Here is a 26,841-nt window from a genome sequence, read left to right as displayed (position 1 = left end):
CGAGAAACCTGAGATGGACTCTGGGAGACCCCGTGTCAGACCCTGTGGTCCTGTGTTCTAGGACAGCTTTTCCTAAAGAGCTTGGCTAGCAGAACACAGGGATCCTCAAGTTCACAGTTCTGGGTTCTGCTCTGCACATCTTACGGGGGGGGGGGGGGGATATATATATATGGCAATATCAAAATTCCAAGCCAGTTATTTGGAGTGGTTGTCGACTTGATGCCTGAGATCTGAGCCTCCAACCAGTACTCAGCACGTATTCATTCGCTAGTGTTACTGAGTTCCTACTGAATGCCCTCCACACACTGGGGGCGCAGTGGGGAACAGGACAGGCATGGGCCCACTGTCAGGGCGTCAGAGAACTCATTCTAGAGGAGAGAGGCTGATGAGGAGCAAGGAAATGAAAAGGGGTGCGAAGGGGCTCAGCGGGGCGGGTGGCAGAGGGCACAGTCCGTGCAAAGTCCCTGGCAGGGTCCACGCTGGAGGCGACGTCCTAATAGCAGGAGGCCCCCTGGCTGGTGAAGGGTGGGGGTGGAAAGGCAGTCTGAGGGAGGGTCTGCCTGGAAGCTTACTTAGAAGGCTCATCTTTGACTATCAAGGCAGGTCATTTATTCCCATCTTCCTGTCCACCCGATGAGGGTTACGTGTGTGAGAGGAACTGGCCCCCAGTCACTGAAGGTCATCCAGAGTGGCTTGCCGGTCGCACTCTGCTGTCCAGGCTTAGCCCTGGAGGTGGGAACGGCCCCTCTCTGCTGGGCTTCACTAATGGCCGTGAGGTGGCCCTCCCGCAGTCCCTCCTCTCTGCTGTCGGAAGCTGCTGTCCCCTCCCCCGCAGCCTCCATCCTGCCTGAGTCACGGGCCCCAGGAGACCGGCGCGTGTGCGGCAGAGCCTGCGTCACCGTCACCGCGAGCCGCTCCTCGGGCCAGCAGCACTACTGGGAGATTAAACACATTCGCTTAGAGAAAGCAAAGAAATAACTTCTTTTGATAACCAGCATCTGTTAGTTAATGGGCCTCTGAGAGCTGTATACAATTTAAACTTTTTATTAAAAAGAAAAAAAGCTCATTTACTCTCCTGGGAGCTTACGCTGTGAAATTATCAACTGCTCGGGGTTTTTTTTTCCTTTTAAACGTGACTGAACATACAGTGGAGAACATTAATTTTGTTTTGTTTTGTTTTGTTTTGAACAGGAACTCTGGGTTTTACTTTCTCCTCTTTTGATTAAAGCCATCTCAGCCTCATGGTGGGAGCCAAGAAAGGGCCCTGGGTCCAAAAACCCACCCTCTTATTTCAGCCCCAAGTCTGGAGCGGGCGCTGGCCTTTCTCCAGCTGCAGTGTTTTCTGTTGGCATCAACAGCTCCAGAACCAAGAAGCCCCAGAGGGGCGGGGCCTCAGTCCAGGCGGTGGGGCCCAGAGCCTTCTCTCTTCCTCATCACAGCCTCCTGAGTAGGGGTGGCTCATGTCACGTCCCTCAGAGCATTTCTGAATTGCTCCGTCCCCTAATACAGTTAAAGACTCCCACCTTCTTCAGGAGGCCTGAGTTCCCAGCGGCCACCCCAGAGGCGCTCTGCTCCCAGGCTCCGAGGCCCAGCAGCTGGCGACCTCAGGCGAGCCCCCCCCACACCTCCCCTCCATTAACCTGACTTGGGCTCCTCATTGGCGAGAAGCAGTCACATTCCTCACCCACACTGTTGGGTTCCCTCTGAGGGACGCTGGACCTGATGTGGCAGTGACCTCCTCACAGGTTTTGGTACGAGGATTAACCAGGATCACTCAGCCCTATTTACTGAGGTTTCGCCATGTGCCAGGCACTGCTGACCCTGCTGGAAAAGGTCCCGGTGAGGGACTCAGTCCTTTTACATTCGCCACAGAGGAGGCAGAAAGCGCTTGTGTACATCACTTCAGACAGTGCTTGTAAACATTATACAAGACATAAAACAGTGATGAGCCTGACCAGGCGGTGGCGCAGTGGATAGAGCATTGGACTGGGATGCCGAGGACCCAGGTTTGAGATCCCGAGGTCACCAGCTTGAGTGTGGGCTCATCTGGTTTGAGCAGAGCTCACCAGCTTGGACTCAAGGTTACTGGCTTGAGCAAGGGGTCACTCAGTCTGCTGAAGGCCCGCGGTCAAGGCACATATGAGAAAGCAATCAATGAATAAGGTGTTGCAATGAGCAATGAAAAACTAATGATTGATGCTTCTCATCTCTCTGTTCCTGTCTGTCTGTCCCTGTCTACCCCTCTCTCTGTCTCTCTCCCTGTCTCTGAAAAAAAACAAACAAAAAACAAAAAACAAAACAAAACAAAACAAAAAAACAAAAACAAAACAGTGATGAGAAGGAGAGAAGACAAAGGAAGAAAGGAGGCTGCCTTTTAGGGATGCTGATGGTGGGTGTCACCTGAGGAGGTGATATGTGATTGGAAACTTGCTTCAAAGAATCTGGGGGAAGAGGTGTTAGGCAGAGGCATTGACATGTGCAAAGGCCCTGAGGCAGGAAACAGCTTGCTCTGATAGTGGGGGAGAGAGAGAGAGAGAAGGACCCCCGGGTGCAGCCTGGGCAGGGAGGGACAGTGGAAACGGCAGACATCTGCGAGCAAGCTGGGGTTGTACCCCAAGTGCACTGGAGGCCCCTGCAGCGTGTTAAGCAGGGCCAGGCCGCATCACCAGCTCGCAGTGCCTAACAGAGGGAGTCGTGTTTACCTCTATGGTTTTTATTTTCTTTCTCTGAAGACACTTCACTTCCTTTCCTTAGAATCATAATCCCCTTGGTTGACTTTAATAACTGGCAAGAACATTTTTCAGGCTGTTTAATTTTATTAAAAGATTCAAATTTGATGATAAATGGTGTCATGGTTGCCTCAAGCCTCAGACACAAGACTTGCTCAACCGTGGACACGTTATCGCCACCCACCCTTCTCCCCACCAGGGACCCCCACCCCCACCCTGCCACCCCGATGCCGCCTGAGACTGTAAATAATTACTTCTTGTGCTTTAGTAAATATGCCAGGAACATTCGTCGCTCTCTGAGACCTACAGACAATATTAACTTGTTTTTTTTTATTTTTTTTAAAGAAGAATGGTTAGATAAGTTAGAGCAATTTCAGCGGACTGATTGAACCCCACACAATCTAACGGAAGGACAAGGGCTTCCTTCTGAAAGCATCATTAGCCTCACAGACAATTGTTGTTCGAGATCTGTGACAAGAGCCAGAGATAGGAATCGGGCGGAGGAAGGAGGAGGCGCTCCATCCGCACCGAGTCCCGGAAACCCTTGAGCCCACCAGGATGCCAGTTAATTTCACAATGTACAGACGCGGCCCCGGGAACACAGGCAGGGACCTGGAGAGGCACAGCCTGTCCCCACCTCGGTGACAGCCTCCTCTGAGCGGAGGGGGGACATGGTGGTGAGCGGGCTGCCTCTCCTCCCACCGTCCCCATGTAGTCCTGTGACCCTGACCTCTCCCTAGCATGGTCCCAAAGACACATCCAGGGCATTTTTCTCCCTGTCAGTCAAGCACAGGGAATCTTGAGAACAGAGGACATGTGTGCAGGGCTAATTACAGAGCACGTTGGTAGCCGCTATCATTAGTACTAATTACTTTCCAAAGGCTGGAAATACTGCTTTCCTCCAAAGACCTGCTCCCGGCAGCCAGCCCAGCGCAGGGTGTTTGGTGGGGGCGAGGGTGGCCACACTTCCAGGCTCAGATGGAACATATTTGCATGCCAGCCCGAAGGGCTGGATTTACCCACACGCAGCGTGGACAGCTTGAGGCCTGGCTTGCAGACGCACAGGCTGCTGTACGCAGATGCCAGCAGTCAGAACTCAAGGAAGCTCAGTTTTCCCCGAAGAGACAAACCCTCTGCCAGAGCTGAGAACTGAAAGCCCCGAGCGGCATCTTTAATTCATGTCTCTGGCGTGAGTGCGTTCCTCAATTCGAATTAATGATCTTCCAGCAGCCTCGCCTGCACGAGCAGACCAGCAGCAGCAGCAGCAGCAGCAGCAGCGTCCCCTTGAAGAACCTCACCCCCACTGCACAGAATCCCAAGGGTGCAGGGAGGCGAGGGCGTGCCTCTGTGGTCCGATCCCTGGTGCTGGTCCTCGAGCTGCCCACAAAAATGGGGAGCAAGTGTTCAAAACTCAAAGCGATCGACAGAGCCACAACGCCTAGCTCCTGGTCAGCACTCCGTGACTGGCCATGGTGTAGCCTCTACAAGGTCCGGTGGACCTCAGGGGCTGAGCTGGCAGTGGCAGGGCCCCTAACAGTCTGTGACAGAGTACAGGGAGAGAACCGGACCTCCTCCCAGAGAGGTGCCGGCTGGAGTGCCCCGGGTCAGACAGTGCCCCAATTTCATAGCCACCAGAGGAAAGCCAGCCCAAGAACTAGGCCCAGAAAAGGCAGAGGGGCCACTCGAGAACACCGCCCCCCGCTGTTGAGGAGCTTCTGCAGCGGGGGCCTGTGCTGGGGGGGCCTGGAGAAGTCCCGGGCCTCCTCCTCACAAAGCACCAGGGGTGCTTGGTAAGACGTGGGCCGTTTCTCAGGGGTGTCCGGACTCGACCCGTCGGTGGGCCTTTGTCCGATGAAGAGCAGGCTTCGCCCGAGGGGGTCTCGCTCCATCTTGAAGAGCTCGTACTCCACATGGGGGAGCCGGATGCCCAGAGGCAGGCACCCGTTGGTGGCCGTGACATCCCGCTCGGTTCCCAGGGACCAGGCCCCCGGGCCCCCGCAGCTGCTCGGCTCGGAGAAGTTGAGCATGGCCGTGGTGACCTGGTCCATGGGGGTCACACGGGCCCTCGTGACCTGGAACACTAACTCGGTGCCGCCGAGGACCTTGGCGGACTGCGTGCCCCTGGAGTAGCGGCCGGCCGCGTAGATGGTGAAGGTGGGCTGCCGGCAGGCGGGGTCCGAGAAGTGGTGGTAGTACCCTTCCCAGGAGCGGTTGTGCCCGTGGAAGGTGAAGAGCCTGGTGAGGAAGAGCACGGCCGGGCGCACCTCGCAGCCGGGGCTGACCCACCGGCCGCCCAGGTGCAGGGGCAGGGCCACCTGGGCGGGCAGTATGGGCGGATGGTGCTCATCGGAGCGGGCGATGAGGCCGCAGGCTGGGCAGGGGCGAGCATGGTGCTGGAAAGGGCGAGAGAAGGCAGTGACTGTCCGGGTGGACAGGTCAGAGGGCAGAGAGGGGTAGGGTGTGGTGGGGGCCTGCCCAGTGGTCACCTGTCGCTCTCCTCCCTCCCTGCCTCTGACCTGAGGGCTGCTTTGCTTTTTTTTTATCTCAATGAGCTCCTCCCTCCTCTGGGCCTTTGTACCTGCTGTCCCCTCGACCTGGAATCCCCCCAGAATGTAGCCTGTTGGCTCCTACTCATCCTCTAGGGCCTGGCTCAAAGAGCAGCCTTAGTGCGCCTTTGCTGACCACACCATAGCGGGCCATCCTGGGGCCTCTCTAGAGCTCAGAGGTGTCATTCCCTATTTCTCCTTCTTTCCACCCTCCCTTTCATTAGATCCTAAGTGCCAGAAAGCCGGGACTGTCTCTCTGTGGCACTCTGTCCCCAGGGCCTGGCACAGTGCCTGGTTCACAGCAGGAACAAATTTACTGAACAAAGGAATGAATGCATGAATAAATGAATGAGAAACGGAATGGGGGTGCCTTATGTCCTGGGATTTGACAGAAGTTTTCCTTTCTCACACCCAGCCTGCTTGGTCCTGAAGTTCGGCCGTTAAGGTTTATTGTCACCTCTTCAGAGACTCCCTCTACCCCCTCATGCTTTTAGGTGCTTCCTAAGGGCCAGGTACTGTGCGAAGCGTGTCACATGTTTGAGTGGCAGACGCTGAAACCCCGTGGGCCAGGTGAGTGTCCGAGGGCGGGGCAGAGATGACTGGAACCCCTGCATGTCAGACCCCTCTCCTTCTCCATGCAGAGATAGTCCCGGCTTTCTGGCACTTAGGATCTAATGAAAGGGAGGGTGGAAAGAAGGAGAAATAGGGAAGGACACCTCTGAGCTCTAGAGAGGCCCCGGGATGGCCCGCTATGGTGTGGTCAGGAAAGGCGCACTAAGGCTGCTCTTTGAGCCAGGCCCTAGAGGATGAGTAGGAGCCAACCAGGCTACATTCTGGGGGGATTCCAGGTCGAGGGGACAGCAGGCTTCACACCCCTCCCCAGAGTCTGCGTCTCCACTACCAGGTGGAGAAGAGAGACTTTGTTTCTTCAGGAGTCATCTGGGAAGGTGAGCATCCTTCCTCCCACTTCCTTGGAAAGTGAACGTGGCACCAAAGATGAGAATACCCACACCGTGGAGCCCATCGCTTAGAGCCTGTCCCAAGGAGAGGACCGAGACCCTGCGCAGAGATAGGACAGAGACGTCCACCGCGGTGTCATTTATGACAGCGACAACCGGCCACCCTCGAGGCGGCAGGCACAGCCACAGCCCTCCACAGCCCGGGCTGCGAATCTGTTTCCTCTTGCGTTGGCCTTATTTACAGTTGCCCCTGCCTTGCAAAGTCTCATGAGCTGGGTTTACAGTAAAACACGTCAACAGGAACCAGATGCTAAACCAAATTGTGTGGGAGTTGTCAGTCTGCATTTTGGAGTGAAAAAGCTCCATTGAGGCCAAAAAGGAACCAGATACAGACATCTTCTTGGTGTTTTTTTGTAGAGTGATGCTGCCCACAGTTTAGTCCCGAGCATCATTCTGAAAGGTGCATCTCCTGGGAGCAGTCACTTGTCAGAGCAGGGCTGGCAGGGGGACGAGCAAACATCTGCTTTAGCAGGGTGGGCAAGGGGAAGGACTGCTTGGGGGCCCAGCTGGGAAATCAGCTCCTATTTTTTTTTTTTCCTTGCAAAAACAAAAGATTTCCACAGATTGCTCCCGGGTGACTTTCATGCCAAAGAAGTGGCATTTGGGAGTTCTACTTTAGAAAGAAAATACTGGATGATAGAGAACCTTTTCTTTTTTCTTTTTCTTTTTCAGATGGCCACAGTGCAAGCTTATTATTTATTTCTAAGAAGGAACCAAAACTTGTCTTGATTTCCGTAATGTAGAGATGTATATTGGTTTTGATTTGGGGGATTTTGACCCAGAGTACTTGAAGGCACTTTGAATTACTAGCAAATGGTGGCAGAAATGTTTGTGATGGGAAGAAGCCAGCAAGCTGGGTAGGGAGCAGGAGGGAAGGTAATTGGAGTTCTGGCTGGCAAGAGCCTGTGCTAACTTAAGGCACTTTAAGTCACAACTTGACTGCTGTCACACTGATGTGGTTCATCAAAATAATTCTAGGGCTGCCCTTCTCCCCAGAACAGAGCTCTCTTCTGTGGACAGCACATTGGGGATGCTGGTTGGTAATTTGGGGCAAGCATTCTTCTGCAGACAGAAACCGAGAACCTAGAAAGCTTGTAAGGGGAGAGTAGGGGGAGAAGAGGCATGCTCTTCCCTGATGCTTCTGAAGGGAGTGAAGGGAGGGACCCGCCTCTATCGAAAACCTTCTAGGCGCCATTCTGCAAAGGTCCGGAGTTGCATGTGTTAATAAACCAGGCCCCCAACCAGCAGAATGCGCGCTTGTGCAGGAGCCAGACTCTTCCTGGTTTAAGCCTGTTCAAGTTATTTCTCAAACAGCACATACAGTTTCTAATTAACCCCCAGAGGTGACACCAGGCTTAGACGATTTTGGTTGAGTGCTGGCTGATTGATTAGGATTCTATGTCCAGGCAATGAATTTGGGGATCAAATTGGTTTTAAATTAACTTCTAAAAATGCTCATGTTTACCATCTGGTTTGGGTCGGCAGCAAGGCTTGGGCCCAGAGAGCCTAAGGGAACAACTGATTCGTTCCTTGGGGGTTTATGGGCAGCAGTTCCTTCTTTGAAATTATCTCCTCCCCCCCCCCACCCAGAGAGGGGACATTTAATTTAATGTCCATACATCTGGCGCTGCTGGTCTGTGCAAACGCCCCTGTGTGTTCTGCTTCTTAATCACATTGCAGGTGGCATTGGCCACATGGCTGGTCAGGTGGCAGAGGGGCAGGAGCCCACTGTCCAGAGCTCGGCCTGGGAAGACATGAAGTGTCATCCTCTGAGCCAGGGGGTGTCTGACTTCTCTGCATCCTGAGTTTCCCTCCTAGTGAGTTAGTGGACTATGGTAACCACCCCACCAGAGCCTTCTTGTAAGTAGGAGTTAAGTCAGACCGGTCTAGATCATCCGCTGCTGAAAAGGAAATACTTTTGAAGTCACAAAAATAACTCAGTCTGATTTTCTGATTATGAGGCTGTCTTGTGCTTCTTCTCTGTTCCCCCGTTCCTGCCTTAGGAGGAGAGGGCTGGGCTCCTCCCCAGCTCCCTACCTTGGGGTGCTTTGACAAGCGGCTACTCCCAGGGATAAGATGTTGCCATGTCTTATTTAGTTCCTTGTACATACTAAGCACTCAGTTCACGCTGAATAATGTGACAGTTGCCTAAGGGCTCCAAGTGCACTTGACAGGGACACCAGAACTCATCCATCCTTCCATCCATTCGTTCTCATTTTCAAACAATATTCCTTGGATGCCAAGTATGGACTTTCTTAACCCGGAACCCTAAGCTTGACTTCCTTTTTACTAACATTTAACTAATAAAAGTTAATGTTTCTTCTCATGGTGAACAACAAACCCCTGTAGCTTTCAGAACCTCTGACTTTATTGCCTACCTCATTTTAACAGTGTTGCAGATACTGGACAGTTTGTTTACACTTAGCATTACTTTGAAAGGAAGGGAAAAGGAAGAATTCATGTGCACAGTATGTGTCACAGATCAGTGCTTTAAGACTTGGGTACCTAGTTTAATTAATAGCATTGATTTCTATTTAAATCCGATGTATTTTATTTATGCTTTTACAAACATTTTTTCCGCAGAGAAGTCTCTGCCAGTTGCACCGGAGAGGTTAGAAGGCCTCACTCAGTGCTAGCCAGGCTCTCTGGTCTGTGGTGGGGCATATTATACAAACGAAATTCGGTGCTTTTCTGCCAGTGTGCTCATTGGGCAAGAAGGAACTACTAGTTCTGCCTCAAATTGGGACAGAAAGTTTGTGATGACTTAATTTAAAATCTAGGTTAATTGGCTTCTGTGATATTCACTTTAGAGTCCACAGGGTGCATCTCCAAGGGAGGGCAGCTGTGAAGGGAGCTGCCCTCTCCTCCTGCCCAGAGGGCAGTCCATGGACTACCTGGGAGCCTGTTGAAACGCTCTATCCCAGGCCCTACCACAGACCCGTGGAACCTGGCTCTGCATCCTGCCAGACGATGCCCAGGTGGTGGGATGGCATCCTGAGAGCAGACAGCGTGTGAGCTGTGCCGCTCTACCTGACATTCGTGTGAAGGAGAGCTTAGTGCCTCTGGGCACAGGTCAGCAATGAGGTGTGTGCCCCACCTGGAGCTTTGGAGGGGGCACTTCTGAGAGCTGTGTGGCCACCCAGCAGGGCCCTAAAGGAGGGCTGCCGTCTCCCTGGTTTGGTCACCAACATTTATTGGCCCTGACCGTGCACCAGACCCTGGGCTAGGTGTGGGGACACAGAAGGGCAGGGCAGCTCCCTGGAGGGTCTAGTCCTGGAGGAAGAAGAAGGCAGTAAACAAGGAAACAAACAAGGCAGGGCTGCTGAGTGTGCAGTGCGGGGGACAAGCCTGCCTAGGTCTGCATGCCCAGCAGGGGCAGAAAGGGACCCTCTAGGGCCCGTGAGGAGGACATCAGGAGGATCAGATGAAGGAAGGCTGAATAATGGCTCCTTCTGGAAAAAGCCAGCTCTGTAAAGACCAGAGAAAAGATGGCTCAAGCAGAGGGAAGAGCATGTGAAAATGTCCTGTGGCCAGCAAAGCAAGGTGGGGAGCAGATTAGATAGGACATGCTGGGCCAGTGCTCACAGCTTGCCCTCCCAGGGCCCCACACTCACCAGAGCACTCTGCAGTGGGTGCTGGTAGCCAGTGGGCCGGTAGTGCCGCCTCTCTGCCCCGTCAGTGTGGATGTCCCCCAGGTACAGCTCCTCCACCAGCCAGGGCCTGGCCTGGGGCTGCAGCTGCAGGTGGCGCTGCATGCGGACCAGGCTGAGCTCGTGCATGGTGAAACCCAGGGCCACTGTGCAGTCCTGCTTGGCCCGGGCACTCAGCAGCTCATACAGTGCCCCGGGCACCCAGGCCCTGGCAGGGGGCAGTTGCTGGGCACAGTCCTGGCCCGCCCGGGTCCGGTTAAGGCGCCTAGCGATGTCAAGCAGGGCCAGGCGACTGTGAAAGACAATGCCCACCTTGTGCAGCTGGTAGTCGGCCTCAGTGGCACCCTGGGTGACCCAGGAGGCTCGGCGCAGGCGGACCTTGCCCTTGATGACCAGGGAGTGGGCAGGCTCCTGGCAGAGGGAGTCCCTGTAGTAGAACTGGTGGGCGCGGAAGAGGCGGCTGGGGAAGAAGGTGTAGGAACGGGTGAGGAACTCAGGCCCTGGGCGCACCTCGCAGCTGTTGGGGGGGAGAGATGGGGTGGGCAGAGCAGTGAGAACCTGCATGGGAGCCCCTGTCTCTGTCAGTGGGCCCCCACCCATCACAGCCCCATTGCGGACCTCAACTCAGGGCTATGAGTGACCACAGTGAGCCCCACTCTGGGGGCTGGGGGCTTGGGGTTTCCATTGAATGCCTTGTGGCCTCAACAGAAGCCCTCTATTCCTCCTTTCATTCAATCCTAGTTGCCTTCTTCAGTTAACAGCCTCCCTGTGGCCTTCGTGGGTCCCTGTGGGACCCATGGGTGCCATGAAAGTACACAGGCTTTGCAGCTGAAGGACCTGAGTTTGAGCCTCCTCCTGTCCCTCACCAGAAATGTGAGCCTGGATAATGGCCCAGCTCCTTCCCCTGTGAAGTGGAGGTATCAGACCCACAGTCGTGGTCTCCAGGACGTGTCCAGCAAGTGGTGGCTTCTAGGATAGACAGGCTCCCTTGCACCACCTGGAGACCCCTGGACAGACAGGCCAGAGACAGTGTCCTGCCCATTCTCTCGGCATTGGATTCCTGGCACCTGGCCCAGAGTCCAGGACATAAGACCCTCCCTGGGTCCTGGCTGACAGACCATGGATGACCACGGATGGTAGTCGCTCACATTCCGTCTCCCTCGTGAGCTTGATTCCCTGACCCAGTTTCACCTATGTCTGTGACAGACAGTCTTGTGGATCTAAACCGGAGGTCAGCAAACTTTGTAAAGGGTCAGACCATAAATATTTTGACTTTGGGAGGAGCAGGTGGTCTCTGGTTGTGGAACTAATGTAGCCAGAGGCCTATGTAAATGGAGACATAGCTGTGTGCCAATAAAACTTTATTTACAAAAAACAGACGTAGGCTGGCCCTGGCCCCAGGCCCTATGCTGCTGGTGAAAATGAGCACAGGGTGGGCGCCGGCAGTAAGAAACGCTAAACCCCAGACCCACATCACACCTGGGTAGAGAGGCTCAGACGGTCCCACCAAGGGCTCCGTTTGGGACCAGAGTAGGCCGGAACCCCTTTCACAACGTTCCTCTGACCAGGTGCCGCCTGCACTGTTATTTTCTCCACATTTTCCAGACCCAGGCTGCCGGAGAGGAGGAAATCCACTCTCACCCAGCACGCACGCAGCTCCGTGTTCTTTTCTTTCCGTCTTTCCGAGTGTATTAAAGAGAAAGCCTCTGTTGGAGCTAATGTGTCTTTAACGCCAACTCCCTTTCCTCCCAGAGAGAACAGACTCGGAGCCTTAGGCAGGCAACGAAACTAGTGAGAATTTAATTATATTGTTTTGTTTTCATTGACTTTCTTTTTACAGTTACCTCCCATTTATGGTGAGTGGCTCTGTGCTCCATATCCAGGGAGATATTACGCTTCCTTTAAAAATAATTATAGTACACTGTAAATGTGCTGTTTACTGTATACCAATTATATCTCAATAAAGCTGTAAGAATAAATGAATATATTTAAACGAACAAAAGCAAGTTGGTTTAAAGAAAAATCGAAAGGAAACGTCAGCGCACGCGGTGGTTAAAAACGGAGAAGGGTGGCTCACAACAACCAGCGTGGCCTGGGCTCTGTCCTCACCGGTGTCTCAGACAAGGCTGGGAAGGGGACCGTTTGCCTGCGGGGGTCACAGCAGGCCACACTGGACATCTCAGTGGTGCCCAGACTCTGAATTCTTCTCTGCACTACTCCAGGAAGCAGCAATGCCTGTCTGGAAAGCACGGAGGGGAACTTTCTAGGAAGGAGGTTCTAGAAGTTTCTAGAAGCACTGTCCCTGAATGCTGTTGTCCCAGGGAAGGAGCAGGCTTCTTCCCTTCCCAGACCCCACCCTTCCCAAGCCCCAGTTCTGTCTCAGAGTGACCCCGGCCAGTGGTGCCTGGATCCCACCTGGACTGTGGAGTTGGGTGGGAGCCTGGGAATGCATCCAGAGAGGCTCCACAGGGCTCCAGTTCCCCTCCCTCCACCCAGAGCGATCGCAGATGTTTGGCATCTGCTTTCTCCCTGACCTCAGAAGCTGCGTGGAGGACATGGGGAGTCCGTCCAGTTCCTGGTCCCAGAACGGGGCTGGCTGGAAGGGCATGGCGGGGGGGGGGGGGCGGGAAGTAATGTGCTAGGAGTGGAGGGGGCCGCTGCCTCCCTTCTCCCCGTTCCCACCCCGAGAGGGGGAACTCAGCTGGCTGCTGTAGAGGGTGTGCCCCACAAATGAGGGCAGAGCACAAAGCCCATTGTCCCAGAGCAGCAATAGCGACTGGACTGTCAGGCAAGCAGGACTCCTGGGCCCTCCCTAGCCCATCACTTCCTGCCTCGGGACCTTTATCCCAGCTATTCCTTCTTCCTGACTCTTCCTTCGGCTCTCTGGATGGCTGACTCCTCTTTTTCCAGCCCTCCATCGAGTGTCACCACCTCCCAGAAGCCTTCTCGCAGAAACCCTCCCAGGTCACTCACTACCACATCCTTGGTTGTCTTTCCTTCATGGCAGAGCTTAGCACCACGTAAAGTTTGTATTCCTTGTTTCTGTGTTCACGCCCTTGGAGCTTGTCCCACTGCATTAGTTCATAGTAGGCACTCAGTAAGTGTTTGTGTAGTAGGTACTTGATGTGTTGAAAAAGTGGATTTTATCCAGTTGCTGCTTGCGGCTGGGGCACGATGCCCAGCACAGTTCCTGCCTTCCAGGCTCACTGGGTGCGGGGGGCATGGGAGCAGCGAGCAAAGCCATGTGCCTGGCCGGTGGCAGGTCTCTTGGTCACTGCACCTATTTTATACATGGGGACACTGAGGCTCATAGAGGAGAAGTCTCCCAGCTCAGGGGCCTGAGGTCAAGGTGGCCGTAGGGTCTTACCCAGTGGAGATCCACGGTCCCTCAAGTCGTGGGGGCAGCAGCGCAGTGACAGGTGCTCTGTTGGTCAGGGGCTGCTGGCAGTGCGGTTCCCAGCGCAGGCAGCTACCCCCTGCCTTCCCAGTCACCTCTGCAAAGCAGACAGTCCCAGGGTTAGAGATCCCAGCATTCCCCAGGTACTCCGCCAGCCCTACCTGCCCTCCCACCCCAACCTCCACCTCAGCCCTTCCCAGGGCACCCAGCTCCCCCTCTCAGGCCACTCCTGGTCCCCGAGACACTGATGCGGTGCAAACTGGGGTGCTTAGAATCAGCCCCCAGACTCATCTGGATTGCCACATGTGACCACCATAGAGTCCAAGCCTCCTGGAGGGAACCAAACCAGATCCCGAAGGTAATGGTGTCAAGCACGACTCCCGGCAGCCCGGACCCTGCTCACCCCTGCCTGCTGTGGCCCCACACTCCCAGACAAGAGGCCCTCTCCACCCAGGGGCAGCAGGACTGCCCCCCCCCCCACCGAGGTGTCCAAGTGCCCCCTGACCTCTGCTCTATGTAGCCAGCCTGTGCCTGTCTCTCTAGGCCACTCCCTTCATGGCCCTTCCTGGGAGCCGGGCCCGTGTGCTGTCCATCTCTTCCTCTGTGGAACCAGGCCAGTGCCTAGCACATAGTGAGTGCTCAGCAAGTGTGTGGTGGGTGCGGGCTGATGCACGAGGCCCGCAGTGGGGCCAGGGAGGAGCCCAGGGCCTCGAGGAGGACGGCCGTGAACAGCGGGGCCAGGGCCCCAGCCCTGCCGAGTGACCCCCAGATGTGCTCATTTTGTGGAGACAAGCCAGGCCCGGCTGTGGGACTGCTCAGTCCCTTCTAGGAGCTGCTCGGAGGCGAGAGCACCAGGGCCTTCAGCTGCTGAAGAGAGCAGCCCCGCCAGAAGCCGTCATCTCCGTTCCGAGGTCTGGCCTTGACACAGCGCAGATGGCGGAGTGTGTGGGAAGCCCAGCGCTGGCGAGCAGCGTCCAAGTCTTACAGCAATGGGCTGTGCTCACGGGCGGCCGGCCTCGGCCGCTGGCCCGGCTCCCGCCACGGGGCTTTCCAAGGCCCTTTTCCCACCGAGCCCGTGGCTGAAGTGGGTCAGGGGCTCCAGGGCCTGCCAGGACGTCGGCCAGCCCGGGGAGGCAGGCGCTGGTGGCCCGGGAGGCCCAGGAGGCCCAGGAAGGCTGGGGGCCGAGTGGGGAGGGCGAGAGTGACATATGCTGCCCCTTTCCTCGTCGCACGCTCACATCTTCCTGTCGGGTTCAGGAAAGGCAGCAGGGCCAGGGCAGGCCTGGGGACACCCGGGGACAACATGGCCTCTTCGCACGGTATGTGGTCCCCGGTGGTCGCTCAGGAAAACAAGGCAGAGTGGGTTTTTCACTTCCCTGGAGGTCAGGGGTCTCTCCCAGAGACTGTTGGGGTCCCCAGTGGCCAGCTGAAAAAGTTGGCACGGTAAGATGGTGGTTGACGAATACAATAGCTGGGGTTCCTAGTCACTGAGTGTCAACTCCATGTGTTTTTATACTACGTTATCTGACCTTTGCAACAACCCCAGGACAAGGTGTCAGCGTTAGCTTCCTCCTCAGTGACACGGGCTCAGCTCACACAGGCGCACAGGCTGTGACAGTGCCAGGCTTCAAGCCCAAGCCGTGACTCTGGCCTGGTGTCTTAACTGTTGCTCATCTTGCACGGTGGACAAGGGGAAGGGGATGCTTTCAGACTTGGCGGGACACAGGGCGCTCTGCAGGCGGTTGCAGAAGGAAGGGAGGAAGAAAGGGAGGGAGGGGAGAAGGAAAGAGGGAAAGAGGGAAGGAAGGAAGGAAGGGAGGGAGGGAGGGAGGGAGGGGAGAAGGAAAGAGGGAAAGAGGGAAAGAGGGAAGGAAGGAAGGAAGGAAGGGAGGGAGGGAGGGAGGGAGGGAGGGAAGGAGGGAGAGAGGGAGGAAGAGGTGAGAATGCTGGTGCAGCCTAGCTCCCTGCTATATTCTCATTTTATCCTACAAGTGACTTACTGGTTTTAACCAGTCAAGTAGGAGAAATGAAAACAAAGGCCGAGGAGCCGGACTGCGGTGCCCCCCACGGATGTGGGCCCCGGGGCTCCCTGCGAGCTCACAGGGCCTCTCTGCTGCCTGAACATGTACCCTGAGGAGTGCTCATGAGAGGAGCCCATCGTGGTTCCGTATTAACTCAGATTTGGTCAGGGGAACAGGAGAAGCCAGGACATTGTGGTGGGTGGGCATCAAAGATGGACCAGACTCCCAGGGTAACCCTGCTGGGAGCCCCGAGCCGGACACACGCACCTCAGCATCAACACCTTGCACTTTTCTATCTGGAGAACTGCGTCCCTGTATTTCATTCTGCAGGGTGGTGGTTTGAGCATCACCTGCGCCAACGAAGCCTGCCCCACAGAGTTGACTCGGAGAATGGACGCGAGCAAAGGGAACCAGAGACCTGCAGGGGGTCAGCGCTGTTCAGCTGGTGGGTGGGAAAATCAAGCCTGTGTCTCGGAACAGAACTGTGAACGGGCCCCGAAGATGACATTGGCATTGTTCCCACAGGACTCGGTTTCTTGAGGAAGTGTTTTCCGTTCCAGAGCGAACACGCCCTTCCCCCCACCTGGAGGCACTGTCTAGAATCCCAGATAGTGCTGCCGAAGCTCAGGGTGTTTTAGTTTGCCTTGTTTCTCTGTGAGAGATTAGGATTTAATTAAGTCGGGAGATGACATGACACGGTGACATGCCCCTGCGTTCAGAACACGCGCACACAAAATACAAAACACAGCCGGAGAGCTTCACCCGAGCGAACATGACATCGCCCCTCCGCCGTGTGTGCGGACCATTCACTTCGGGGTGGCAAGCGTTAAATTAGCTGACTGTAAATGAATACATGAAATTTTCTCGGCGGCAGCGTTTGAGAAAGGCTTTTGATTTTCTTGTCTTCTCTTTCTCTCATTTTTTTTTTTTTTCCTCCCTAAGACAAGTCTTAACTAAAGAAACAGCCGCTGAAAGCAGATGGTGCTGAGGGCCGGGTTGTACAACTTTTCGCAGGGACCTGATAGCCTGAGTTAAATGCGTGGGCCAAATTGATTTTTATCAACCATGGATTTTTAATTAACAGTGGTGTCCACTTACCGCCATCCATTATTTACTGTTTACCCACTAATTAAAAATTATGCTGCTTTTGCACTCATAAGAGGCAGGGACATTTGAAATTAGATAGCATCGTTCAAATTACCTGCAGAATTAAATCTAGAGCATCCAATTGCTCAGACCAGGCTGCTGGGGTTTAAAATATGATCCGCTCCAGCCTGATGTGTTATTGTGAGTCAGGATGCCAGGAACAGGCTTCAGGGCATGGAAGCTGCCTGGGCCTTAAGGGGGGTGGACTTGCTGAGCCTCTGCGGAGTGCAGGCGCTTGACTGAGATGGTCTCAGGTCAGCTACTCCGTCCCCACTGTGAGTCCCCCCAGCTGTCCAGGGGGAGGCGGCCTGTCAGTGCAGTGATGCTGTGTTGCCACATGCCCACCATTCCTAGGGACCAAGAGCAGTAATGTGCACAACCACCCATGAAGGAGATTCTGCCAAAGCTCCCATTTTGCAGATGAGGAAACTGAGGTGCAGAAGGGTGGAGGGCCGGTGTCCCTCTATTCCAATTCTAAAATAAATCTTGGGAAAGTATGCCTAACAGAGAACTCACCCATCCAGCCATTTTAAATTGTGCAGGGAAAACTTGGTGGCATTCAGAACACCCACCAGGCTGTGCATCCAGCACCCCTGTCTCATTCCAGGACGTTGTTTGTTTTGTTTTGTTTTTGTGACAGAGACAGAGACAGAGGGACAGATAGGGACAGACAGAAAGGAAGAGAGATGAGAAGCATCAATTCTTCGTTGTAGCACCTTAGTTCACTGATTACTTTCTCATATGTGCCTTGACTGGGGGCTACAGCAGACCGAGTCACCCCTTGCTTAAACCAGATGAGCCCGCACTCAAGCTGGTGACCTTGGAGTCTTGAACCTGGGTCTTCTGCATCCCAGTCTGACGCTCTATCCACTGCTCCACCGCCTGGTCAGGCTCCAGGACGTTTTCAAGTACCCCCAAAAGAAACCCCAAACTCATTAGGAGTCACTCACTCTCCATTCCTCTCTCCTCTCGAACCCTGGCGGTCACAGATCTGCTTTCTGTCTCTGTGGAGTTGCCTCTACTGAGTATGTCCTAGAAAGAGGATAAAAACGTTGTGCCCATTTTCCTCTGTTCTTCACAACACTCCTCTCGGCTGGGTGTGCTTATGCTCTTTTCACAGAGGAGAAGTGGAGGCTTAGAGAGGTTTCACACCCAGGCCCCAAGTCGTGTTCTCTTCAGAGACTGTGAAAAGGGTAGGCCTGCCTGCCGTGGGCGGAGGATGGAGAGGCCGCGCGGAGTTCGGAGTCAGAGCAGATGGAGCCACGGCAGGCCTTCACGTATCCTTCTTTTAGGGGCGAAAAGCAAAAGCAAAGCACTCTTTTTCTCCCCTAATTGGCATGTTCCGAGGTCCTGGGAGGTGTGCCAGGTGATTTTCGGTGCGGCCGTGAGGTTCTTGTTCCAGTTCAGGCATTGATTTTAGTGGGTGTGAAAAAGCAGCCACCGTCACTGTAGCTCAGTGGTGCTTTCCCCACTCGTTCCTGAGGACGAGGCTGAGACTTAAAAGGGGGTTGGTCTGCACTTGATTTTGAAATGTTAAGTAACACTTTAAGTAAATAGTATTCAGCCAGTAAATGTATGAGTGAGGGGTGGGTGCGGTGAATAGTGGGGGGGGCGGGTGATCGAATGCAGAGGGACAGGTGGGAGGTTAGCTCCTCCCTTTACCCCCCAGGCTGCCTGTCCTGGGGTCGTGGTGACAAAGCACCCAGACTGGTGACTGAAAATGGCAGAGCTGTGTCCTCTCACAGTCTGCAGACCAGAAATCTGAAATGAAGGTGTGAGCCAGCGACGCTCCCTCTCATGGAAGACTGCATGGAAGAGTCCTTCCTGCCTTTGGTGGGTGGGTGGCCCCAGGCACTCCTTCGCTTGTGGCCGCATCACCTCAGTCTCTGTCTCCATCATCACACAACCGTCTTTCTTTTCTGTGTGTCCACATCTCTGTATCCAAATCACCTTCTCTTTTCTCTTGTAAAAGACACCAGTCACCCAAATCCAACACGACCTCATTTGAGTTTGATGATATCTGCAAAGACCCTATTTCCAAAAAAGGTCACATTCGTAGCTATCAGGGATTAGGATTTGAACATATCTTTTTGGGGGGACACAACTCAGCCCAGGGCCATCCAAAGCCCAGATCACTCGAGCAACCTTTGTCCGTTCATTCCTTCACCCACACAAACATCTAACGGCTATTGGATGCCTTTATAATGCATCACCTTCAGAGGCCCATGATGGCAATTTGTTCCAATACTGGGGATGTTAATTCTGATCAATTGCTTAAGGAGGTGTCTGCTAGGTCTCTCCGCTGCTTAATTTCCACCTTTCTCTTTATAAATAATAGTTATCTTATTGGGATAGACTTAGAGCTAATGTATATATCCTGTTTTTCCTTATACCTCGCTATAATCTTAGCATCTGCTGATGACCATTGATGATTCTCGCCTCCATGGTGTTTTCCAAATGGCTGTTCTCTAGCCCCATCAGCCTTTCTGAATTTATTAGTTGGAATTGGTGCTGTAAGAAGCACTATCTCAGGTCCCCGTTCATCTCTTTAGTCAGTTGTTGTTTGTGCTAGTATGATCTCACAGATACTTATTGTAGTTTATAGGTTACACTCTGTTGGCATCATTTTTTATTTTGTGGCCCATGTTGTCCCCAATTTGGACATTGGGAGCTCCTTCCACTTAAGCTTTTGTGTCCTTTGCACATGCTCGTTATTTTGTGGTTGTTTTTTTTTTTCGCACTTCCTCATTTTCTAGTACCAGACAATCTTCCAGACTCATTTTGTACTTTCTCTGCCCCAGCCTTGGGGTCAGCCATTTCTACTTCCTTTTATTGGAGAATGGTGTTTAGAAACCAAGATCTGAGCGCTAGATGTGCTCATTGCTACTGGTGTGTCACTTTGGGCTCTTCAACTTTCCATCCTCTCTCCCTCCCTCCCTTCCTTGCTTCCTTCCTTTCTTCTTCCTTCCTTCCTTTTTTCCCCCGCTATTCTTTTCCCTTTCCTTCCTTTTTTTGCTCTCTTTCATTCCTTTCTCCCTCCCTCCCTTCCTTGCTTCCTCCCTTCCTTCTTCCTTCCTTCCTTTTTTCCCCCCGCTATTCCTTTCCCCTTCCTTCCTTTTTTTGCTCTCTTCTATTCCTTCCTCCTTCCCTCCCTTTCTTCTCCCTCCTGTCCTTTTTCTCACTGCCCACCACTGGTTTGCCAGCTCCGTGAAGACAGGTCCCTATTTCTTTTGCTCACTGCTGATTCCCAAGTACCTTGCACATGCCTGATGGAGGCTCAGGAAATATTTGTTGTGTTAAGACATGGATGGCACGTAGAACAATACCTTCACATAGTGATATGCTAGTTACAATTCCTACTTTTAGTTGAAGGAGTGAATGAATGACTTGCGCTTTCCGAGACCAATGCACGCGAATCCCTTGTTGACACTCCTCCAGCCCCTTAGGAGTTCCTCTCCTAAAAGTTGGCTGGTGATGTCCATAGTGAGTGTGGCTTAGAAGTGGAAGGGGAGAAAGAAGGCTTGCAGCTGTTGGGATCACTAAGAATCTGGCTGAATGTGAAAGGGTGGGCAGTAAGGGAGTTCCTAGCAGGCTGGGGTCCAGGCTGATCCAGGCAGGTAGAGAGGAAAGAGGAGTGGATGAAGGGAGATGGAAGTGGGAGCCTCAAATCCTCCCGGGAACTTTGAGTACGGGGTGGATTCAGAATAGGAGCCGGAAGCAGGTGCTTTGCGTTAAAGCCTCTGTTGACCTTGGGAACCACTCCAGCCAAACCAGGACGCTGGTGTGGTTTTACTCCCACAAGGAACGCTTCCCACCCATGCATCCTGGTCCGCAGTGCACTGTTCAGGAGAAACAACGCATGAGCCACAAATGTAAGCCTCCTCCGGGATTTTTCTAGTAGCCACATTAGAGGGAAGAGAGCTAAAAAGTAGCAGGTGAAATTAATTTTAATAATATTTTTATCCATCCCCAAACATTATAGTGCAACATGTAATCAATATGAAAACCATTAATGAAATACTTTGTACGTTTTTTTTCTATACACATCTTTGAAGTTGGGTGTGTATTGATAGTCACATCCCAACTCACTTTAGACCAGCCGCATTTCAGGGACTCAGGCCACGCGTGGCTGGAGGCCGCTGTGTTGGACTACACAGCGCTCGCTCAGGAGTGGAGTGTGGGCTGCATCCGGGGTTTTCGAGCTGGTTTCTGAAGACCACTGGCAGTGTTTTCAGGAGAGAGAGGGAGACCCAGTGAGTGGGGCTCAGTGTCTCGTCCCCCACTTTAGTCCAAGCAGCCCCAGCCCTTCTCTCTGGTTTCTATATCGGGATCCTAATTAAGATATACTTTGGAGGAGAAAAAAAAAAAGAGTAAAAAAGTGTTCTCTTGCTTAAAAAGAAAGAAAAATCTGAAACTCTCTGGTTTATTTCAAAATCGTCAGCTTGAGGTAATTCACCTAGAATGCTTGGACTTGGAACCTTGTGCACATTTTACATAAAAATTCGCACCCACAAAATAACCTCTGGTGATTAGAGGCGGCCGCCGCTTACACACTGAGACGTGGCATGCAGTCGTACGCACCGGTCACCCGGCCAACAGGCCTCGGAAACCGGCTGTTGAAATGGCAGACGCAGCTCCTGCAAGAGATGGGCTTCCCGGTGACGTCATCGCCCAGAAGGCACGCGGACTTTCCAGTGAAACTCCCCCAGAAGGCACCAGATTGGCATGCCATGACCTTTACCAGCAACTGCAGAACCATGAAGACAAACTTTGACTTCTGAGGAGCCTGAACTGCCCCTCTGGCGTGACGGCCGCTCTTCCCGTTCCTCACGCGTCCGTCCCTCCTTTGGCCACTGTTGCATCTCATCGTCTGTCTAATCTGAGGGTCTCTGCATTCAAGGCCATGGGTGGGGAACGGGCCTTTGCATTCTTGGGAAACTCGGTAATCGTGTGCTCTAGAAAAAGGACATTCCACACCCCAATCCCTGTGGCTTCCCAGGGCTCTGAAACGTGCCTTCCTTTGCCTGGTGAGCTTGAGAGCTACGAGTCGCCGCCGCAGGGAATTGTGGAGGGCCGGGCTGCCCGGAGAAGCAGACTCTGACCTGGTGAGAAGCAGGAGGGCAGCAGAGACCAATGGGACATAGTTAGCTTTGTCACTGCCTGCCCTGTGCTCCATATCCTGTCCCAGGCTGGGCTGGACCAAGGGGTTGGTGGCAAAGGAGGGCTTGCTTGGTGCCACCTGGAGAAGGTGATCCTTTTATGTTTGTATTTCCCAAATTGAAAACCTTTTGTCAAAGGGAGCAGCTGGCCACGCAGACATCTCCCCACGGTCCATGTTGAGCATTTCCTGCTGAGGGAAGAGGGAGCATACGGCTCACGGAATGGGAAGGAATGAGGGGCTGGGGGGGACAGTCTGGCCCGACAGGCCTGGCTCAGCCGCCAGTTTTTCTGTTTGTTTGTTTAGGAATGTTCCAGTACAAATCTGTTCAATCAAAACTCTCCCCAGGCCCCATGATAATGCTAATTACGCCTCACTCTGGCTGGGACTTCCACCCAGATGAAAACTAGAAAATTCCAGCCAAAGCCCAGCTGTTTTCAAACAGCCGAGGCATCAGGGTGATTGATGGGAGATTTTCCCTTTCCACCCAGATGTTCTGGTGTCTTGGAGACCAGGCCTCGTTAGCTTGACTTCAGCGCCTGTGTTCCCTGATCTGCACGTTGGCCCTTAGATCTTCATAATTTTTTACCAAATTTGGTCAACACTCTCCACCGAGATTGACGTTCAGCCCTGTGCTTTGAGGAGTGGGACAAGGGGGAGTTGGGCCCAGACAGAGCGTGAGCTCTCCGGCAATTTTGAATGTGACTACGTTTCCCTAGGGGTGCAGTTACAAGTCAATATTTGCTAAACAGAAGAACATGTGTCTAAAATTCTCCCATTGGATTGAGTCCTATTCACTCTCTTGGCAGAAGACTGAAGCTTTCATTGTTCTATAGAACAGGAATTTGGCAAGATAATCACCAGGTTTTGACACATTCAATAAGAAAGAAGACGTTTGTGTGAGCGTGGTGATGACTCCCGGAAAAGGGATCTTCGGAAGGCACGTTGAGGAGCTTAACTCTTCATGGGGCCTCGGGAGCTGGGTCTCCACCAGGTCTTCCTCGGAAAGTCCAAGAACCTTCTCATCTCAAAGATAGATTTAGGTTTTGAAGAGAGAAGGATGGAGGCTGATGGTCACCCTTGAGTGCCTTGGGGTCTGAGAAGTGTCCGGAGATGCGGGGCCTCACTCGGAACAGCGTTGGGGAAGTGCACCACTTACGGGGCTGTTCTTGGGAGTCTCCACAAGGGGGCCCTCTTGAGCTTTGGTTGGGGCGGTTGGGCACCCGGGAGAAACCCGGCACCACCTCCTCCAGCCTCCGTCCGCAGCCCGGGGCTACTGGGCTCCCTCCGTGCACCCTGACTTGGGTGGAGAGGAAACCCATGGAAGGCGGGCTCTGGGGCTCATGTTCTCTTCCACGTGGGTAAGCTTCGTTTCCACTCACTTAGAGAGCATCTTTGGAGACTCAAGGGCGAGGGTAATGGGGTCACCTAACCTTGTCTCCTTTCAAAGAAGTTTGCGACACAGAAGTACAACTCCAATTGGAACCACAAGAAAGGGCATCTGGGAAGCGTCATAAACAATGAAAACAAAACATCTTGGCTCCTCGGGCCTTTCCCCCAAAGACACATAGAGGGGGCCTTTGGGTCAGCCACTATAGGAAACATGGAGATTTTAAATGCAAGAAAATCATTGTAATTTAACAAATCAATTTTTCCTACATTGTGTTGAGATTAAGTTTGTGGTCTCCTCATACATTCAAAATAAGGAATTTCCCTAGAGCGCAATTTTGTGGGAAAACCGACATCAAGTTTCGAAAAAACCCATTTTGTTAGGAGTCACCAGATTTTATTTTTAAGAGAAATGGTAATATTTAATTATAGCATTATTTTACCCGCTAGAAAATTAATGTGCTTTCAGGGTTTGAGGAGAAAGACTGGCCCCGTAAGACCGAACCCTATTTTTAAATTACCATACAAATAGAATCCCAAGGACACAAAGATTGGCTTAAGTGTTGCAGACAAGGTACAAGAAAATACGTTGGCTTCCTAAACGTTAAATAAACAGGCTTGTCGCTCTTGCCATCTCTGGTGCCCTGGACCCGGGGCTCTCCTCTGAGGAGACTGTGAACAGCTCAGGGGGCAGTGCAGTGCGGAGGGGGTGACCACGGCCGGTTGGTCATCAGTTCCCTTGTCACCATCCCCATAATAAGCACTATTTCTGTAAGGCTCTAGAGTCTGCGAAGCCCTCACTGACTTGTCTACTGGATCCACTTAGCAAGCCCTCGGGGTAGGTGTGATTGTCCCCCTGGTACAGACGAGGAAACAGCTCGGAACAGGGGTCTGAGCATGTTCGGCTCCAGTCCCAGAGTCGGCAGGTGGAGGGGCCCAAACTCTAGAGCATGTCTCTGACCTGGGAACCCCAGGCCCGGCTCCTGCACACACAGCGCCTGGTCTTTGCTGGACATTTCCTGAGCACCTACGTGTGCCCACCCCCAGGGTGGCAAAGATGCTTCCATGAGGGCTTGGGGTGTGATATCTGAGCCAACATAATAGCACTGTGGAGATGTTCTTCAGCTGATTCATTTGCTGAAGGGACAGGCAAGGAGGGGGCCGCCCGGAGGGACCTTGCTGCCTACAGGCCTCTTGAGTCTGGCAGGCGATGAGTTGCTTGACAGGTGGAGAGCCCTAATGGGTCCTTGGCAGAGGCTGCGAAGTTAGCAGGAAGGTGTGAAACAGCGCTGGGCCAAGGGAGGCATAATGAGTTCCTGTGCCAGGCGGACATCGAGGGGTTGTCATGGCGAGAGATGGAGAGGCGGGGGGGCCGAAGGAGGTCTGTGAGCCACTTTGGGGGTCTGGAGTGTTCTTGAAACAGAGGCAGCCAAGCGGGGGTGGAAAGTGGGGGGGACGACAGCGAGTAGGCACTTTTAAAGGCAGTGCTTTCTAAAGGGCACCAAGCCTACCTGGGGGTGCTACCATGATTCCAGGGGCGCACATGACAAGTCACATTGGGTTGGTTACATGTCCATTCTGACTTGGTTTGATAAGGGACACACACCAAACCCGGAATCTTTTTAGCGCAAGGCTACTATATGTGGGGATAGTTTATTCTTAAGATAAGTGAAAATGAGTTTGTTGATTTGGAGAGAAGTGTTGACCCAAGGACAGTGGCAATCAGATGTGACAGGTGGTTGGGGACCAAGGCTCTAAGGCCCCCGTTGGTTTGTGTTCAGGATGGTCCAGTGGAGGAGAGGGGTCTGAGGCCACCTGTGGGAGACGACCTCAAACCTCCACCCGCAGGAGAGGCTGGGGCAGGAGGTGTTTGAGGGCTGCCCAGGGGATGTGGAGTGAAGGCAGGGAGGAGGGGGTATGGGTGTGTCCCTCTCACAGGCGCTGGGGCGTGTGGGGGGGGTGCTGCTCCAGAGACGGAGAACAGGAAGGAGTTCCATCTGGGGGGTGAGCTATTTGAGGAGCCAACAGGGCATCCAGGAGGAGCCAGCCATGAGGGACTGGCCTGGGGCCACGCTGCTGTCCACGTGCACACACAAGGCACGGACAGCCAGAAGGTGGAAGTCAGCCAGAGGCAGAATCCCAAGGAAATAAGCCTCCAGGGAAAGGCCCGCAGAGGGCGAGGAGGGGCCCTCGGGGGGAGCCGCGTGCTGGGAGCAGGCTGTGTCTCAGGAGGGCTGCGGATAAAATCCAGGGTGCCCGCTTGAATTTGATTTCTAGATATGCAACAAAATTTTTTTAGTTTCAGCATGTCCAAATATTGCATGGAAACATGTAGGGGTTTGGAGAAGGGAGACAAGACCACAGGAATAGAGGGATTGTGTTTTATGCCTTAATTATTATCTTTCTGTAAGTTCTTTTATGCCATACGCAAGGCAAAAAATGAATCAGAAAATACAGAAAAACACGAAGGTGACCTAAAAGCTTACCCATAGTTGCCTCCCCACCACCACCACCAACGGAATGGCCCCGAACCTGTTGGTACATGTTACCCTTCCGAGTCTAGAGTCTGGGATGCCAAGTGGGACCAGGCACAGAGACTCTGGTCCCCTTTGAATGTCCATCTACAATACAACATCACTGGCCCAGGGCAGACACACAGTACACTGTTGTTGAATGAATGAATGAATGAATGAATAAACCCCCCTGGACTTGTTTTCTTCTCACACAACCATACATGCATTTATCCAATTATTTTCTTTACAAGCATGAGGTCATCCTATGCATATTATTTGAAATGTCTGTTTTTTAACTTAATAATAGGTTTTGGAAGTCTTTGAGGAAGTTTGGCTTTTTGAGACCAGAGGGACTAAAGCACATTTAGGGCCTTCGAGGGAGGGACCAAAGGACACAATGAAGCGGCTCAAAGCGGGTGGAATAGCCAGGGAGGCAGGTGCCCTCTTCAAGACGAGTTCAATAAAAACAGGCTGAACTCTTCAAACAAAAGCAATGCATGGCTTGCGGTGGAATTCTCAGAATGTATTAAAAAAGGTATAAAATGAAAAGTGAAAGTACCTTTCTACCCTGAGGCCCAGGCTGCTCTCACCAAAGTGAATTATTTTAACAGTTTCCTGTGCATCCTCCCAGAAAATAGTTTGACGCCGATCTCTGCATATAAATGTATATGTTTTTCTATTTGGCTATTAACATTTTTTTTACGAGTGCAATCTTTCCATACACATCGTTCTGCATTTTGCTTTTTACATTTAAATTATCGGAGCTATCTTTTCATCTTAGACTTATTTTCTTGTGGAAAAGACAAAATAGTATTCCATGATCCAGAGGATACTTGATTAGTTAGCCCATGCTTTGCAGATGGTCCCTTAGACTATGGTCAATTTTCTTTTTCTGTTATTACATACAACAACATCCTTTAAATGTAAATATATTTTGGTGTAAATTTTCTGTGTGTCCTTTGGAGCTATGCCTAATAAATTGTGTTTGCATTTAATATGTTGATAGACTTGACCAAATTGTCCTCCAAAAATGCTGTTTCCGTTTACCTGCCACCAGTGGCATACGAGAATATTGCTGTCCTAACACCTTTGGCCACCCTGGCTATTACCAAACTTTTCACTTTTTGCAAATCTAACATGAACGGCAGATGAAAAATTACAAATAAATGAAAGTTTGTGGCTACTCACACATTTTTGTGCCTATAAATAAACAAGTTAATAAACTGATTCTCTACTGATTCATCCTCTTCTGTGTATTGTCACTGCCACCACT

At 52.6% G+C, this 26,841-nt stretch overlaps 1 protein-coding gene across 2 annotated transcripts in view; it reads right to left on the bottom strand.

Moving 5' to 3' along the window:
• Nucleotides 1-2,967: 2,967 nt before the first annotated feature.
• The window catches only part of APCDD1L (APC down-regulated 1 like), a 47,321-nt gene continuing 23,447 nt past the window's right edge, over nucleotides 2,968-26,841 (bottom strand). The window contains exons 2-4 of one of the 2 annotated variants that reach the window (XM_066385778.1): nucleotides 13,312-13,438; nucleotides 9,909-10,461; nucleotides 2,968-5,122 (exon numbers count right to left, since the gene is read on the bottom strand). In XM_066385778.1, the coding sequence (XP_066241875.1) occupies nucleotides 4,352-5,122; nucleotides 9,909-10,461; nucleotides 13,312-13,438 (1,451 nt within the window). In that variant the 3' untranslated portion in view covers nucleotides 2,968-4,351. The remainder of the gene's footprint in view (nucleotides 5,123-9,908; nucleotides 10,462-13,311; nucleotides 13,439-26,841) is intronic. The other variant, XM_066385780.1, reaches the window with a different exon arrangement.

The sequence above is a fragment of the Saccopteryx leptura genome, chromosome 5, assembly GCF_036850995.1.
Source record: "Saccopteryx leptura isolate mSacLep1 chromosome 5, mSacLep1_pri_phased_curated, whole genome shotgun sequence".
NCBI classification, from domain to species: Eukaryota; Metazoa; Chordata; class Mammalia; order Chiroptera; family Emballonuridae; genus Saccopteryx; species Saccopteryx leptura.
This window is presented reverse-complemented; position numbering and strand designations above follow the sequence as displayed.